This window comes from Streptopelia decaocto (genome assembly GCF_964273445.1).
Source record: "Streptopelia decaocto genome assembly, chromosome: 5".
In the NCBI taxonomy this organism is placed as follows: domain Eukaryota; kingdom Metazoa; phylum Chordata; class Aves; order Columbiformes; family Columbidae; genus Streptopelia; species Streptopelia decaocto.
Window position 1 is genome coordinate 57,003,772 of NC_138659.1, and position 14,735 is coordinate 57,018,506.

The 14,735-nt window shown below is 35.7% G+C and overlaps 1 protein-coding gene across 4 annotated transcripts in view; it reads right to left on the reverse strand.

The window, feature by feature from the left end:
- The window catches only part of LOC309440557 (gamma-aminobutyric acid receptor subunit pi-like), an 85,046-nt gene that overhangs the window by 14,215 nt on the left and 56,096 nt on the right, over positions 1-14,735 (reverse strand). For all 4 annotated transcript variants that reach the window (XM_082054310.1, XM_082054308.1, XM_082054311.1 and 1 more), the window contains 4 exons: positions 9,836-9,903; positions 8,235-8,452; positions 7,522-7,604; positions 3,031-3,168 (listed from right to left, as the gene is read on the reverse strand). In XM_082054310.1, the coding sequence (XP_081910436.1) occupies positions 3,031-3,168; positions 7,522-7,604; positions 8,235-8,452; positions 9,836-9,903 (507 nt within the window). The remainder of the gene's footprint in view (positions 1-3,030; positions 3,169-7,521; positions 7,605-8,234; positions 8,453-9,835; positions 9,904-14,735) is intronic.

Below are 14,735 nucleotides of genomic sequence, written 5' to 3' on the forward strand. Positions count from 1 at the left end.
GAACAAGGTCAAAAATGCACAACAATTTTCTGCAAGAAAAGCAAATATCAACCCAGAATGGATAAAGAACACAATTCATGAAATGCATTAAGTAAACCCTCGCCTCTATGGAGGATTTCTGGTGGGAACAGGGTACCCATTTTTGGGTGCTGCACATCAGCAAAGATATGAGCAATTTGAGGGAGAACAATAGCAAAGACAGGAGACCTAGAAACCGTACTAATTAAAAAGAGGGAAAGTGTTGGTCTGAGAAAAGATACATCTATCCTGAAACAGTGAAAGGGCAGCTGAAAAATAGCAGGAAACTTATCTTCTATATCAACATAATGGGTTTGAAATGCATCAAGGGAGATCAAGATTAGACATAAGGAAAATATGCATGTGATAATCACCAGAAAAAAGTCATCTAGGGAGGATGAAGCAGACACTTTGGAGGTTTGTCTGACCTACTCCTAGAAACATCTGTCAGGAAGTAGGCTGCAGATATAGATGACCTTGCCTTGCAACATGAGAATAGATTAAATGAATTCTTAAAGTGTATTTCAGCCTTATTTCTATGATTATTTACACAAAAATCTAGACTGTAACAGTCCTTCATTGCTTTTATGTTTTTCCAATAAGAAAGGCAAGCTTTTTATATCACTGTTTATTACTCTGAGAATGCAGGTGGTGCTGGCTATACAGCTAAAATAAAAACCCAGCAGCCACTGATACAGATGGTTTAGGTTTTGAGAGCGTATCAGTGTATGCAGAATAGACTATAGTTAAAAGTGGTTCTAGCACTTAATTTACCCATGTCCAAAACAAAATCTGTACCAAAGTGAAAACACCACCAAACCCTAGCCAGCAGCAGCATTCTAGCTAACGTTACTTGAAGTGACTTACTATTACGTGATTACTATTATGTGATACATGCTGTTCTATAAGCAAGATTAATCCACAATGTCCCTTTCTTAAATTTACTGAAGTTACTTATGCAGGAATTTTGCTGACTACATTTTAAATTTGGCTCTGTCAGTGGCTGTACGTGAACTTGGGGGTTGCTTTGTTCTACAATATTTCACTTGCACAGCAGCTGTACTGTCTGTTCAAGTTCACAGAGTATTAAATCCCGATTGCTTTTTTTGCTGTGTTAGGAAATACTACACAGGGCTCTTTTCTCGTATCTTTAGCTTTAGCCTTTTGAACCATTAACTGTTATAAATTACTGATATTTATAAAGTAACTTGTTTATAAAATACTTTCAGATATCTATTAATAGTGATAAGGAAATGCAAAGCATCATTTTTTCCTTTCAAAATTGATTACGTAGTTCCATTATGTCATTACATTTTTTTTGTCTTTTAACATGGGCTGGAGTAGGCACAGCTTTCCTTAAAAAAAAAAAAAAGCAACTGTAGAAAATAGCACCTAATTCATAATGACTCAACAGAAAATTAAGAGGATTATAAGATTTCATTTCAAAATTACTGCATAGTACTTGATAACATGTCTTTGAACAGGAGAATTGAAACAAGCAGGTGTGGGAAATTTTAATAGAATTAAGTTGCATGTGTTAAAAAAATAAAAAAGTATCATTAAATGTGGCTTTTGATTTTATACATATGATTCCTGTCAACATAAAGAGAGGAAGACAGTATCATTTACTGAAAAGAAGAGCACAGCTCATTTGATCATGCTTCTTCAGTTTTAAGTGGAAATTGGTTTTATTCTATTTCGTAAAAAAAAAAAAAAAAAAAAAAAAAACACCAAATTCTTTTTTTCTTTTTCAATTTAGAGCCTAGACTCTATGATAGAAGGTGGTAAGAATTAAGCAGGTTTCCTCTTCCTCTTTCCTGTATGGTGAACAGGTCCTAATACCCTTCTGGGTAGAGCAGCACTAAAGGATTATTCTCCTTTGATTGAACCTGATGTTGCTTACCCAGAAGCTGTAAAGAGGAGGAAGGCAAGCAGATGTCACTTATGTAAGTAGCAAGATAGCAAGATAGCTTGTGATCCTGGAGCCTGCTAGTATGTATTTCATTTCTACTTTTATATCCATTTAGAGAACTTTGACTTTTACCCTGATTTAATACCTGAAATCAGATGGTAAAGTTTCCCTGTGTTGAATTATTAAAGCAGAAATACCCAGCAATGGAATAGCAAAACTATATTTCTGTGATGCAGCATTAGTAGCATATCTTCCGGTGAAGCTATAGCTTTGAAGGATGTGTGTCTCTTCATTTAAAGATCACTTTTTCAGCTGGCACACTGACTCAAGCAGAAGGGAAACTGAGTATACAGTGAAGAACAGCAATGAAGGGTGTAAGCATAACTCAGAACACAAAGCAGGTTTGGAAGGTCTTGAACTCTCTGAAAGCCCGTTTGAAAATAAACAGGAGCAGACTGTTTCATGATGTTAAGTTCTGCAGTTAGAAGAAACTTCCTACAGCAGTTTCCTAAGATCAGCAGGTCTGCAGAAATGCTTCAGTGGAACCTCAGGCCAGGCAATATTCTCTGCTGCCCATCAGGCTGGACAGAGGCTGCTGCAGATGAAGAGCAGCTCCCACAAGCACTAGCCATGAAAACCAACTTCTTGCAGTTTAAAAGTTCCCAGCGTATTCACAGAAATTTCCATGGCTGAATAGGGGCTTTTGACTTGCCTAATAAAGCTAGAGTGGTTACCTCCAGGAAAGCTGGGAACTGTTTTGAGCTGGTCCCTCTCCAATTTAAATACCCAAATTACAGGCTCTTCTTCCTTCACAAGAGCTGTCCCTTACATTATGTGGAAGAATTAGTACATCTCTTCTTTATCATTCTTTAGATAATGTGTAGCCTCCAAGGAAATGCTCAAAATCTCTCAACACTTACATTAGCTGGGTCTCTGCTGGCAACATCTGGAAAAGTATGTATGGTTTCAAGAATGTGATCTAGCAGGAGATTAAAACTGTAATCCTAAGAGAAAGCAATGTGCTCAGTTCCTTAATGCTGCTCTGTTCCCAGAGCCATATTCTAAACTGTACCTAGAAAGTGTTAGAAGGGTGTTCTTACCTGTCTCATATACTGCTTCAGATACCGAAGTAAAGTGATCTTCTACTGTGTATTGCGCCAGTCGGAGTGTGTCCAAACCTCGAACCGAATCATTTCCTCTAGTCCAGTAAAACATGACATCATTGATATTATAACCCCCTGTAGTGATATACAAGCCAACAAAAGTGTTTATTTTACACAATAATTAATCTGTGTTGAGCACACTTATGGTTCATCTGTCTCTTATTTCTCTGTCTGAAAGCACAATTAGACATAAACAATGACAGTTCTTGGCAGAACATAATGCCTATTTGCAACAAAACTCCCAATAACATACTAAGTCTTATCGTGAAAGCTGACTTTTTTGGAATTGGTCTTTTTTGTATCTTTTATTTAGTAGAGACAACAGAAGCCAATAAAATAGATTAGTACCACATGGTATTCTAAAGGCAAAAGCTATTAAGCTTTAAATACATTCTTTATGAATTATAGTACTGCCAGCATTTGGACTGAACATTAAGTGTGCTCTTTGTTGCATCCCAGGCAGCTGTTTGTCGATGCTGTGTATTTGATCCTCTTTCCTGTAGAAACGAAGGGGTGAGGAGAGCAGCTGGGCTGCTGCGTGCTGGTGCCAGGCTCCGAGCTGGGCTTGGGTCATCACTTGGGGCAACGTTTTGGCTCAGGAGCTTGAGTGCTTCTCAGGGACACCAGCTTAGATGCTGATGTTTCTGCAGGCTCAACAGCGCGGCATGTTTCAGGGGCCCCAGGAGATTTCCTCTTAACCTTCAAGTAGTAATTAGGAGCTGAGATGGGACATGAATAATCTATCAGAAGGCAACGGTATTTTGCACACACTTGTTAATATGTGGCACAATCATAGCTAAAATACCTCTGTAGCTTTTTTCCCATTATATTAAAAGGCAGGCAATTTTCAGACTAGTGTATATGATTAATTCAAGATTATGTTAATGTAATTTACATGTTAACAGGGAGTATTTGAACATCTTTTCCTTTAGCTTACTTAGATCAATCATTCTTGTATTTGACAGACTTATATTGTGCAAGTTAATACGTAAGCTTAGGGGACAGAAACATGAGCAGAGGATTATTTTTAGACTCCAGTCAATTGTAAGTAAATTACAGTGTGACAACAATGCAATACATTGCACAAGGGTATATGCTGCAAAAAGAACAAAGCTCTAGAATCACAGAAGAAGACACATATTAAAATAAAAAATAACATTTTAAAAATTAAGTTAATGGCTTTGGTTCTTGCAATGACAAAAAAAACAACCAAACAAAACAAAACGCCACCATTCGTCATAGCCATTTCATGTAAGCAGGAGTTCAGAAAATTCATTTCAAGGAAACATTGGGCTGGTTACCAATTAAAATGGCAATTTCACCTGGAAATTCTTTCCCTGACCATTCTTTAAACATAAATTTTGTCTTCACTACCACTGGCAGTTTTGTGACCAGTTTTCTATCATAACCAGGCTCATATTTACAGCAATTAAAGCCAAAACACTGCTGTATCAAAAGACTGAGTCAAAACATTCACGTCTAAGCTAAATTCTCAATTCACACTGAGAAATTTCCCAGATTTGGGAGGTAAAAGGTAAAAGTAATATTTCCTACAAACAAATGATTGTGTGGTCCTCAGTCAAAACAGAGGTTTGTAGAAGCAGTTTCTATGCATCACTCCAGGTATGTATTCATTTTACTTTCCTTCAGTGTAAAGGAACTGCAGATATTTAAACAAAGTGGAAAGAACTAGATTATCAGAGTGAATTCTTATTTGTATTTTGGGGTTTTTTTGTTTGGTTGGTTTTGGTTGTTGTTCTTGTTGTTTACAAGATATTTTATCTTCCAGCTTGTACGAGATGGGAGAAATTCACAATGTCCAGATGGGTATTTTCATTAGCTGAACAATTAGTAGGTTTTGGTGATCATTCCAATGAAAATTCTTCAAAAATACTATTTCCAAAACCGTGAAAAATTTTCACGAGGAGGAGAGTCTTCTCAATAGTCAGTAAAGTTAAAGAGCACAGTGCTCCCTCTGTGCAAATTTACTCTTTATTCAGGGGATTAATATTTTGCTAATTATAAAATGTTTTAAAAGTTTATAGAGACAAAATCCTTAAGCCAAGTTATTTGGCTTCTACAAGTAATCTCTGTTCTCTTTACATGGCACTGAGTTTTCATTCTAACTAATTCCTCGAGCCCAAAATATCTCATTCCCGTACTTCACTGATACAGTACAAGCAGCTAATGTCAACAAGGTTAACTACAGGAATAGTAAATTTGGGATTAAACATTCATAATGCCTAATACAAATGAGTTTCTTTACCTTTTAGTTGCTAATTTTAATTTTCCCTGATTGTCAAGCACAAGTTAAGTGCCTTCACATGGCTCTTGACTGAATAAATGCTAAAGGACAAGCTCAAAAAGGAAATAAAATTTCAGAGATGGGCCCAAAACATGAATATGTATTTGGACTGGAGGCCTGGGGTGGCGGGGGGGGGAAATGAGGAAAAAAAGTCCTCAGCCGAGTGTGAATGAATGGTGGCGTTCCCTACCACACAGCAGAGAGCACGGACTGCCTGGCAGCATCAACCGAGCCAAGAGCCCTCCAAGTCCCCAAATGTCACATCTGCCATATCAACTGACTCCGAGTGGCATCTCTGTCTCCTAACAAATGCCTGTACTACTGTCTGAAGTGTTGCAATTGTGTAAAGCCATTACTTGATAATATCTTGCCCTGTTTGTCTTTGCATTAGAAAACACTTTAAAAAAGGTTTAAAGCTTTGTTTTGGCTCAAATATTTGCTATATATTTCACATTTTATTTGTAAATGTCAGTATTTGTGTAGATGTGTGTGTATGCTTGCATTGACAATTCTTGATTCCAGGCAATGGTATCTGCAAGCAGTATTCTGGGATGATGTTAGTATTTGTCTATAAATTGACATGGCTTATCTCAAGAGGGGCAAACAGCATTTCCAGCACATCCAAAAGAAAGTATTACAGTGCACAAAACAAAAAGGGACACAGCTGAAGGCATACTCTTCCTTTTGCATTTATTGTCTGGAGCTGTTTTCCTCAAAACTAAACACCAATGTCATGGGAGCATTTGTGAAGACATTACCATGTTTTCCCCTTGGACAGCAAACACTCTGTTTTGTCAAAAAAGCAGATGAAACCATTAAAAAAAAAAAAAAAAAAAAGCTTAATTTTAATTATATAGGGTATTCTCATCTTTTTAGTCCTGTCAAATAAATTTTAAGTTTCTGTGGGACATATATTTCACTCTGGAACTAGAGAAAATATTGAATTACTCATTAGGCAATGTTGTACATGTACACTGATTTAACAATATGCTCTTCCAAAGGAAAATAATTTAGAGATAAACCAAATTCTAATTCAAATTCCTATTTGTTAAACAGATCTTATAAAACTGTTGATTCTAGAAGGACCCCTGTGTGAGGAAGGTTTTCGGTTTCATTTCCTTTCTGTTTCTGTCTAAAATTAAAAGTTTTGCAGCAATCTTCTAACTGATCATTACCAACAAAAGAACATCAACACAGTTCTGAAATGGTAAAAAATAGAATTAGCCAAATACTGAAAAAAACTTCCAATTTGTGTCGACATATATTTGAACATTTATTTTCATCTTAGAGAACTGGATATCCTTTTACTTATTCTGCACAAAAATACTTGGATATGGATGAATAATAGTAAGAAGTTAACTACAAACATCCACATTTTGGTATTTGCAGAGCAACCACATCTACAAAGTATTAGAGAGCATATTTTAAGGAAAATCATGAGAACATCAGTTGATAAAATGAGAATCTATAAAGGTATATTTAGTCTTGGTCCATCAATTGATGACATTTTTCCCAGGGCACTGGCAAAGAGACAACTGAATAAGTCATAGAAGGATCTGCATATATCCATATCAGAACAGAACTGGCTATGTAATTACCTTAGTGACCTTTTTTTCAGTATTAAAACAGTAAATTAATTAAATATAAACTCTATGCCTTATAAAAAAGCCTTATTCTAATTTCTTTCTTCCCTAAAGGAATTGTGCCTCTGGGGGAAATCGTGTCAGGGGGCAGGCACTGGGAGAGAAATAGAAATATATACTCTCTGAAACAGAAAAAACAATAAAGTAGTGTTTTCTCTGCTGTGTTGAAAAATGTCTGCTCACAGAACTCCCCCTGAAGACCAACAGAAAAACTGCAGGATGTGCTGCAAAAGCCTATGATAATCTCCTGAGATTTGTTTAATCATTAATAACACAGCAGCATTTTTCAGTACTGACATACTATTTTCAGTGAAGCCACATGCATTTATCTTTGTATACAGATACATTTGTAATTCAACAGGAATTGGTCACGTACTGTCCCTTGGCTTATTCTAAGATTCCAGCTTCTTTGATAATATACAGTATCCCCCAGAAAAGATGACAATTTTTCTAATTGTATAAAAATAATGACTGTCTTACAGCTTTCCAGTTGCAAAGTACACGTCTGCTTATCCATCGGATATTTGGTCAGATCCATACTGCATGCAACAGTTGTGGTGATCCTTGGAGAGAAAAAAAATTATTAATTATTGCTCATAAGTAAAAATAAAAAAGCCATATATACTTCTTGAACTAATATTTACTGGCAAATATCTATTGTGAGGGAAATTAAAAAAAAAAAAAAAAATCTAGTATTTACTGGTATCTAATGTGGAAGGGTAATAGCATCCCAAACAGGAAAACACTCCAGAACAGCTGAGTTTAGTGGCAGCCTAGAAAGGCCACCCCTTGTTCCCTTCTCACTTACAGCAGCATTTTCCTTTGTTGATTTTTTTGCAATACATTTTACAATTTTGTTATGTCTATCAAAATCTGTTATAAAGGATAATCTGCACAAAAATAATGAAAATCAAAAATTACAGCTTGGTTTCCTCTGTGATGACTCCATTGCAAAACAACTGGAATGGCAAAATGCAATTAGCAAAAGGATCTATTTAGGGATGAAAATGAGACCTATCATTAAATTTAAGAATTTAATCATATTAATCAATAAAACCTGGAAAACTACAAGACTATGCATATTCTACTTTTACAAATAGACCAGTTTCTTCAGCATAAAATTACGCTAACCTGGAAAGGTTAAAATGTAAGTATAAGCCAAATATAAAGGCTGGTATGTGGTATATACATACCGCAGAGCATACAAGACTGTTCCATTGGGGTATATTCTTATGAGACGATTCTCAACAGTGATATCATGAAGAAAAGACTTTTTTGAATCAACTATGAAGGTATCCGGTACCCAAAGCATTTCCACAAGCCGACCATCTAAGCTTAAACTCTTATTACCATCAAAACAAAGTCTCTCATCAGTCCATCGCTGCCTTAGAAATATGGTAGCTGTGTAGTCCTGAAAGAAAAAAACAAAGTTATCATGCAGAGCAAGCCTGTATTTTATTCCATTTTATAAAAGTATTTGGTAACAGCTGTTGGGCACAAATAGCTTGTGACTCTCCATGTCCCTTTTTCAAATGCTAGCACCCTGATAGCAGTTGTGCTGCTCTTGTACTGCCAAATGTTCCAGAACTTCATGTGAGGTTGACATCAGTAAGAAATATTGTCCTGAGTAGATTTTGTTTGTAGAATCACTGGAATTTTACAATAAAAGTTGATGGCCTAAGCCTGGGGCTATAAATCAGCTGAAGTCAGAGTTTTGTAAGCAAATAATCTGGCTCTGTAGATCTTCAAGTTTTAGAATGATTTATTTAAGTGGTTGCAAACATTTTGTTCACATAAACTAGTAAAAAAAATGCATTTTTTAAAGAAAACTTTGGGAAAAGTTGTGTAAATTCAGATGGACAAAAGGACACAATAAATTAGTGAAATTGGAAGGGAATCATCATTTTTTAGCATGATTTATCCTTTCAGCATCACAAGTGAAACAGTGGCACCAGATTTATCAAGACCTCGAATACAGCTCTCAGCCCAACTCACCTTCAATTCAGATATGCCTTGCAGTCTTCCATTAAAATCACATTATTTCTTAGCACACTTTTAATCAACTTTTTAGTTTATGGTGTGTTTATATCATTATGATACATTCATCTAAGTTCTGACCTCACTTACTGCTTTCTAAATACCTGTGAATACTTTGAATACAGAGAGACACTAATACAGAGAGACCTGAATAATGAAACGGTGAGGTATATTTATATACATATAAACACACACATTTATATATGTAGAACACATTTTCTAATACTGAACATCTGATTAATGAATCTTGCCTTTTATTTCTATGCACCAATGGAGATTCTTTAATTAGAATACTCCATTTCACAGTTTATTCAAAAATAAACTATACAAATTTAATGAAGCACAGCCGGAATAAGTTAATGTGTGACAGTAACAGTAAAATAGAAACACAACATGAGTTCAGCTGTGTCTAATCACAAAGAAAGGGAGTGGCTTCAAAGTCATGTAAATATAATTTTTCTGAAACACAAAGTTTTAGACATTTCATCTGGAACATAAATAGCACTCTGCATGCCTTTCATTAAGATTAATAACCAGTAGAAAATCTCTCTTTGTACCTATGGGAGGTGTAATTTGCATCTGTATTTATATACTTATTATAGTGGTATAACCACTATCTGTAGTTAAAAAATAAAATTCTGTCTCCTAACACAAATTGCACAAAGAAATGCCTCAAAATCCCATTGCCAGCAGCTGTAAACACAAGACATTAACTTATCAGCATGCAAAACAAAAAAGATTGCAAAAGCTACAATACCATGTTTATTTCTGATATTGTATCAATGCTTGCAATATCCAGACTCATTCCAACTGACACCGGACCATCTGCAAAAAAAAAATAGAAAGTGAGAATCTAGCACACAGTTCTTTAATACTCAGTGTTTAGGAGAACTGGCTACAAAGTCTTTCACAGTATGATTCATTTTTTTTCCTAAATGACAGCAGCTTTTTTAAAAAAGGAAATATTCTTAAAACTCAGATTATGAACGAAGTTTAAGGATTTCATAACCAAATTATAGTACTTCTAGACTAACAGTATCTTGCTTTTAATAAACATGTTTTATTTCCTAAATATTACCTGGTTTATACTACTTTTTTCACCCAAGAAAAAGGGTACTGGGGAAAAATGCTGCAGAACAAGGTGCGGAAGGTACAGTCCTCACAGTGCATCACACCCTTCTGCTCCGAGGTGCAGAGCGGTGGAAAGAATTCTTCCATTTGCAACATCTGGTCCATCAGATGTTAGTAAACTAAGGAATTGCTCCTGGCAGTGTCACATGGCTGATATCCAGATGGGATATCTGAGTGACTTTATTTACTGCCTATTTAAGAACATATTGTCTATATTGTGTCACTGCATTTTAACATCTTGGTTTTGATGATTAGCAGCTAACTTGTGACTTAAATACTTCCATTTATAAAGGAAACCTAACAATTTAATTCTCCTCTTAACATTAATATCAGCTGAAGGTTTATTTAATGTGATTAAACACCTTACCTAAGGAATTGTCACAATGTCATTGTAATGTTAGTATGCTCAGATTCTCATTTCCTTGTGAATGTGCATTTCACAGTGTCAGAAGGAAGATTACCCATTGTGCATTTTAAAATGCAGAATTTGTGCAGCACTTTCATGGAAACATAACCTTATTCCTGATTGAATATGTGTGGAATGGTTAACAGAGTACACATACAAGGAAATTCATATTAAATAAGTGCATCTTCCCTAGTAATTGAGAAGCTGAGAGTGCAGTACTCAAATATAGAAATTCTTCAGATAAGATCTATGTAGTTGATGTTGCCAGTCACAGACATGCTGCTGAAACCCCCACTTGGCTCCTTGTGATGCATCATGTACGTAGCTCTTACGTCCCCAAAAGGGCATCTAGAGGAAGCTGGAGTCCAACTCTACCCCACCAAGTAATGCTAAAGGAAAAAAAAATGTGGCATTCAGAGTGGTATCACTGTATTAGTTGTTTTGTTGAGGTTTTTTTCCCCAGAATAATTTCTATTTGTAATGCATGTGTTAAAGTTGTTAAACATCTGGCACTCCTGAAAGAATCTATAAATGCTTTATTCTGGATCGAGTCGAAAGTTCAAATGCAAAGCTCCAGCTTAAAGCAGGACTGTAGTCTTGCAGCATCCCCTGATGGTAATATATGTGTTTATTATATACTATAAATTGTACTTAGGGACTAGAATAAATTGTTAATCTATTGAAAAAAGACTTCAGAAGTAACTTTGTAACAAAATTATGTGACTGAAATGTTCCCTGACCATCGATGGCTCGTCTGTTTCATTCCATTTTTTTCAGGTTTGATACTCAAACAACAGATTTTGGGTTGTTCAGCCTGGAGAAGAGAAGGCTGCAGGGAGACCTTATTGTGGCCTTTCCACAAGGAAGATGGGGATAGATAGTAGGGCATGTAGCAAGAGGAGAAGCAGTAGTAGTTTTAAACTAAAAGATGAGAGATTTAAACTAGATATAAGGAAAAAAATTTTATTACCTTGAGGGTAGTGAAAACACTGGAAGAGGTTGCCCAGAGAAGTGGTAGATGCCCCATTCCTGAAAACATTAAAGGCCATGCTGGATGGGGCCCTGAGCAAACTGATCTAGTGGAAGATGTCCCAGCTCATGGCAGGTGGGCTGGACTAGATGTGGACTTAATGATCTTAAAGGTCTTTTCCAACCAAAGTAATTCTATGATCTTTAAAGGTCTCTTCCAATCTGAAGTATTCCACTATTCTATTAATGCAATGCAAGATGCTGAGAACAGCTTTATTTTAAGAATTAATTAAATCAGAACAATATTCATATTTAAAGGCTAATTTCGGGGGGAGAGGGGAGGAGCTAAATACAATCTATGGTGCCTTACTAAATAAGCAAAGTACTAATAACAAAAATGAGCCTTCTTGTAATTATCCACCAGGGTTTTCCCTGAACTTCCTCTGGAAGTGTCAACAACAGGGCAATAGACCAGATGAGTCAGTCAGTTCCTACAGTTCCATATATTTGGCAGGAATTGTATGCATGATGACAACTTCAGAAGAAATCAGAAAACTGCAGTCAGTCTGTCATGCATAAGTCAAAAGAATCTTCAAAACAAAGAAACACCAAAGGTTGTGCCTTGTTACAGCAATGGGTGCGCAATCTAATTAACATGTATTTAGCTTTTACCGAAATTTACTTACAAAGTCTGGTACTTTACGCACTCTACAGATATACACAGTAATCCCATATGGAAAAGCAGCCATAAGAGTGGCAGACGACATACTTAAAAATTAAAATTGGATCACTGCTATGATCACTTTATGTTAAACTTTGTACCAACAAAGTCAACCACCACTATGTCACATATGCATTTGTAACTCTGAAGGCCAACTACTTAAATAAATTGGCAGTATCATGAACTGCTGGTGCTAAGCTGTCTGTACTAGCTCTTTTTTCATTTAGTTTAAGAAAACTTAAAACAATTCTGACATTTAGAAGTATCTCAAAAGAAATGGCTTCCTGAAAACCACACCTCATCCTGGCAGCAACATTGGACAAAATACAACTGTAACAGAAAATTAGAAGAAAAGTATCACTAAAATAATTTATTATAGTTTCATGAAAACTGTTTGTCTACCTGATTGCAAGCTTTGCTTTGTTTTAGAGTATTATGGTACTTTTAGATGAAGTGATCCATTATGGTTGTTTTTTTTTGTGTATTTCACTTCCAACCACAAAACATCTTTCTTGAGAAGTACACATGACGTGAAGATACCAGACAGATTAAGACAGGCCTTCTGACAGATCTCAACTGTAAGTGTCATTATTAAGGCATCAGAAGACAGATGCATTTCTAGCAGGAATTAGCTTCAATTCTATTTGTTCACATCAATGATCTTTAGACAGCAATGTAGCTCTGCTAGTACAGTTTGTGGACAAGACAAAAAATGGTGGGGATAGTAATAATAGCAGCTTATTAAATCATTCTTCAAAATAAATTTTTAATATAGCCAAACGCAAACTATTAATGTGGGAACAAATAAGGCAGGCAGTACGTACAGGATAGAAAGCTATCTTGGCAAACTGTGCCTTTGAGAAGGATTTAGAGGTTGTCACAGACAATAATTTCAATATGATCTTTCTGTATTCTGCTTTGGCAGAAGCACTATTGCAATGGGGAGCAATACACAGAATTAGGTTATCTTGCAATCTACACTGCGCTGGCAAGACTTATTAGATTACTTTGACAAGATTTGTTTCCCACATTCCAAAAAAATGTGCAGACAGCAGATAGAGTTCAATTGAGAGACAGACATATTCCAGAAGACAAAAAAAAAATCTGGAATCTTAATATCAAAGCTTGTAACATGAAAATTAATGAACAACATTTATTCAGGTCCTCAAGGAGAAGATCACAAGGTGACTTGCCCAATGTCAGTAAGTACACAGAAAATTTAAACAGTGGCAAGTTGTACACATTCTCTGACAAAGCAAAGTGAGATCCCAGTTTATAGAAGTTAGAGACAACATTATTTTTTTTTTCCCTAACAAAATTTAATCACTTTTCATCATTTAGAGCCTCTAGAACAACATTTTAGGGCCAGAGGAACAGCAAACAGTCCTGCATGCAGGAAGCTGACAGTCTCACAGTGTCTCTTGTTCCCGTGGGAAAGGAAAGGAAGGAAAAAAAACTACATTACCATCTCCATGCTGAAGTTTCCAGTTTTACACCAATTCATTGATTACACCAATTCATTTTTCCCGATATACCGCTGGCCATACATATTCTAGGCTTTCTGCCGTTCTCTGAAGGATTAGATAGTTGGTATATAAAATCGCTTTAGGATTGCAATTATTTGGTATTTCCTTCTCATGTACCTTGTGAGCTTGTCTCACTAAATCAAAGGGTCTTAAACACCAATGACATCCTGATATCACCTGATCTCTTTTGTGGTAAACTGTAAACTTCAGAGGACTAAAATGTCTTCATCTAATTAAACTCATAGAAGTTAATATAAAGAACATTTGGGAGAAAAATATGATGACTGGTCTTACACATGAGGTTGGACTCAGGTTTAACTAAACTTTCTTGAATTTAAACCTTAATACCATGAAATGTATCACTCTCTACAAAGCTAAGGAAAATAATCTTTTTAGTATGGTTTAGAATAACTGATTCAAGCATGACTTTTTTTTATATACCACTTGAAAGCAGCTTCCATATTCAAATATACTTAGCTGTGACCTTTTCCTAGTCTCTTTTTAATTAGAACACTTAAATTATCACATTCAATCACAGAACAAAATCTATTTGTATAAAATTATTTACAAGATTTTATGCATCCCTTAACAACTCTGTGAACCTGATCCAAGGCTCACTGAAGTCAGCAGGAATCGCTCATTAATTCAGAGAGGTTTGGCATAGCACCTAAAGTTATAAAATTGGTCTACACAGTTTCAGCAGAAACCTGATGTTGAAATCAGCTTGTATTGCTCTGATAAAGTGCCAGGGTTATGTAGCACATTTAAGGGAAATAACTGCATTTTTTAATTGCTTATGTCAGCTTTCCTATAGAAGATTTTCACATCTACCTAAAAGTCTAGGATGGATATTATCACTTTAGTGGATACTATTTACTAACACTAGTATTTCATATTCCAGTCC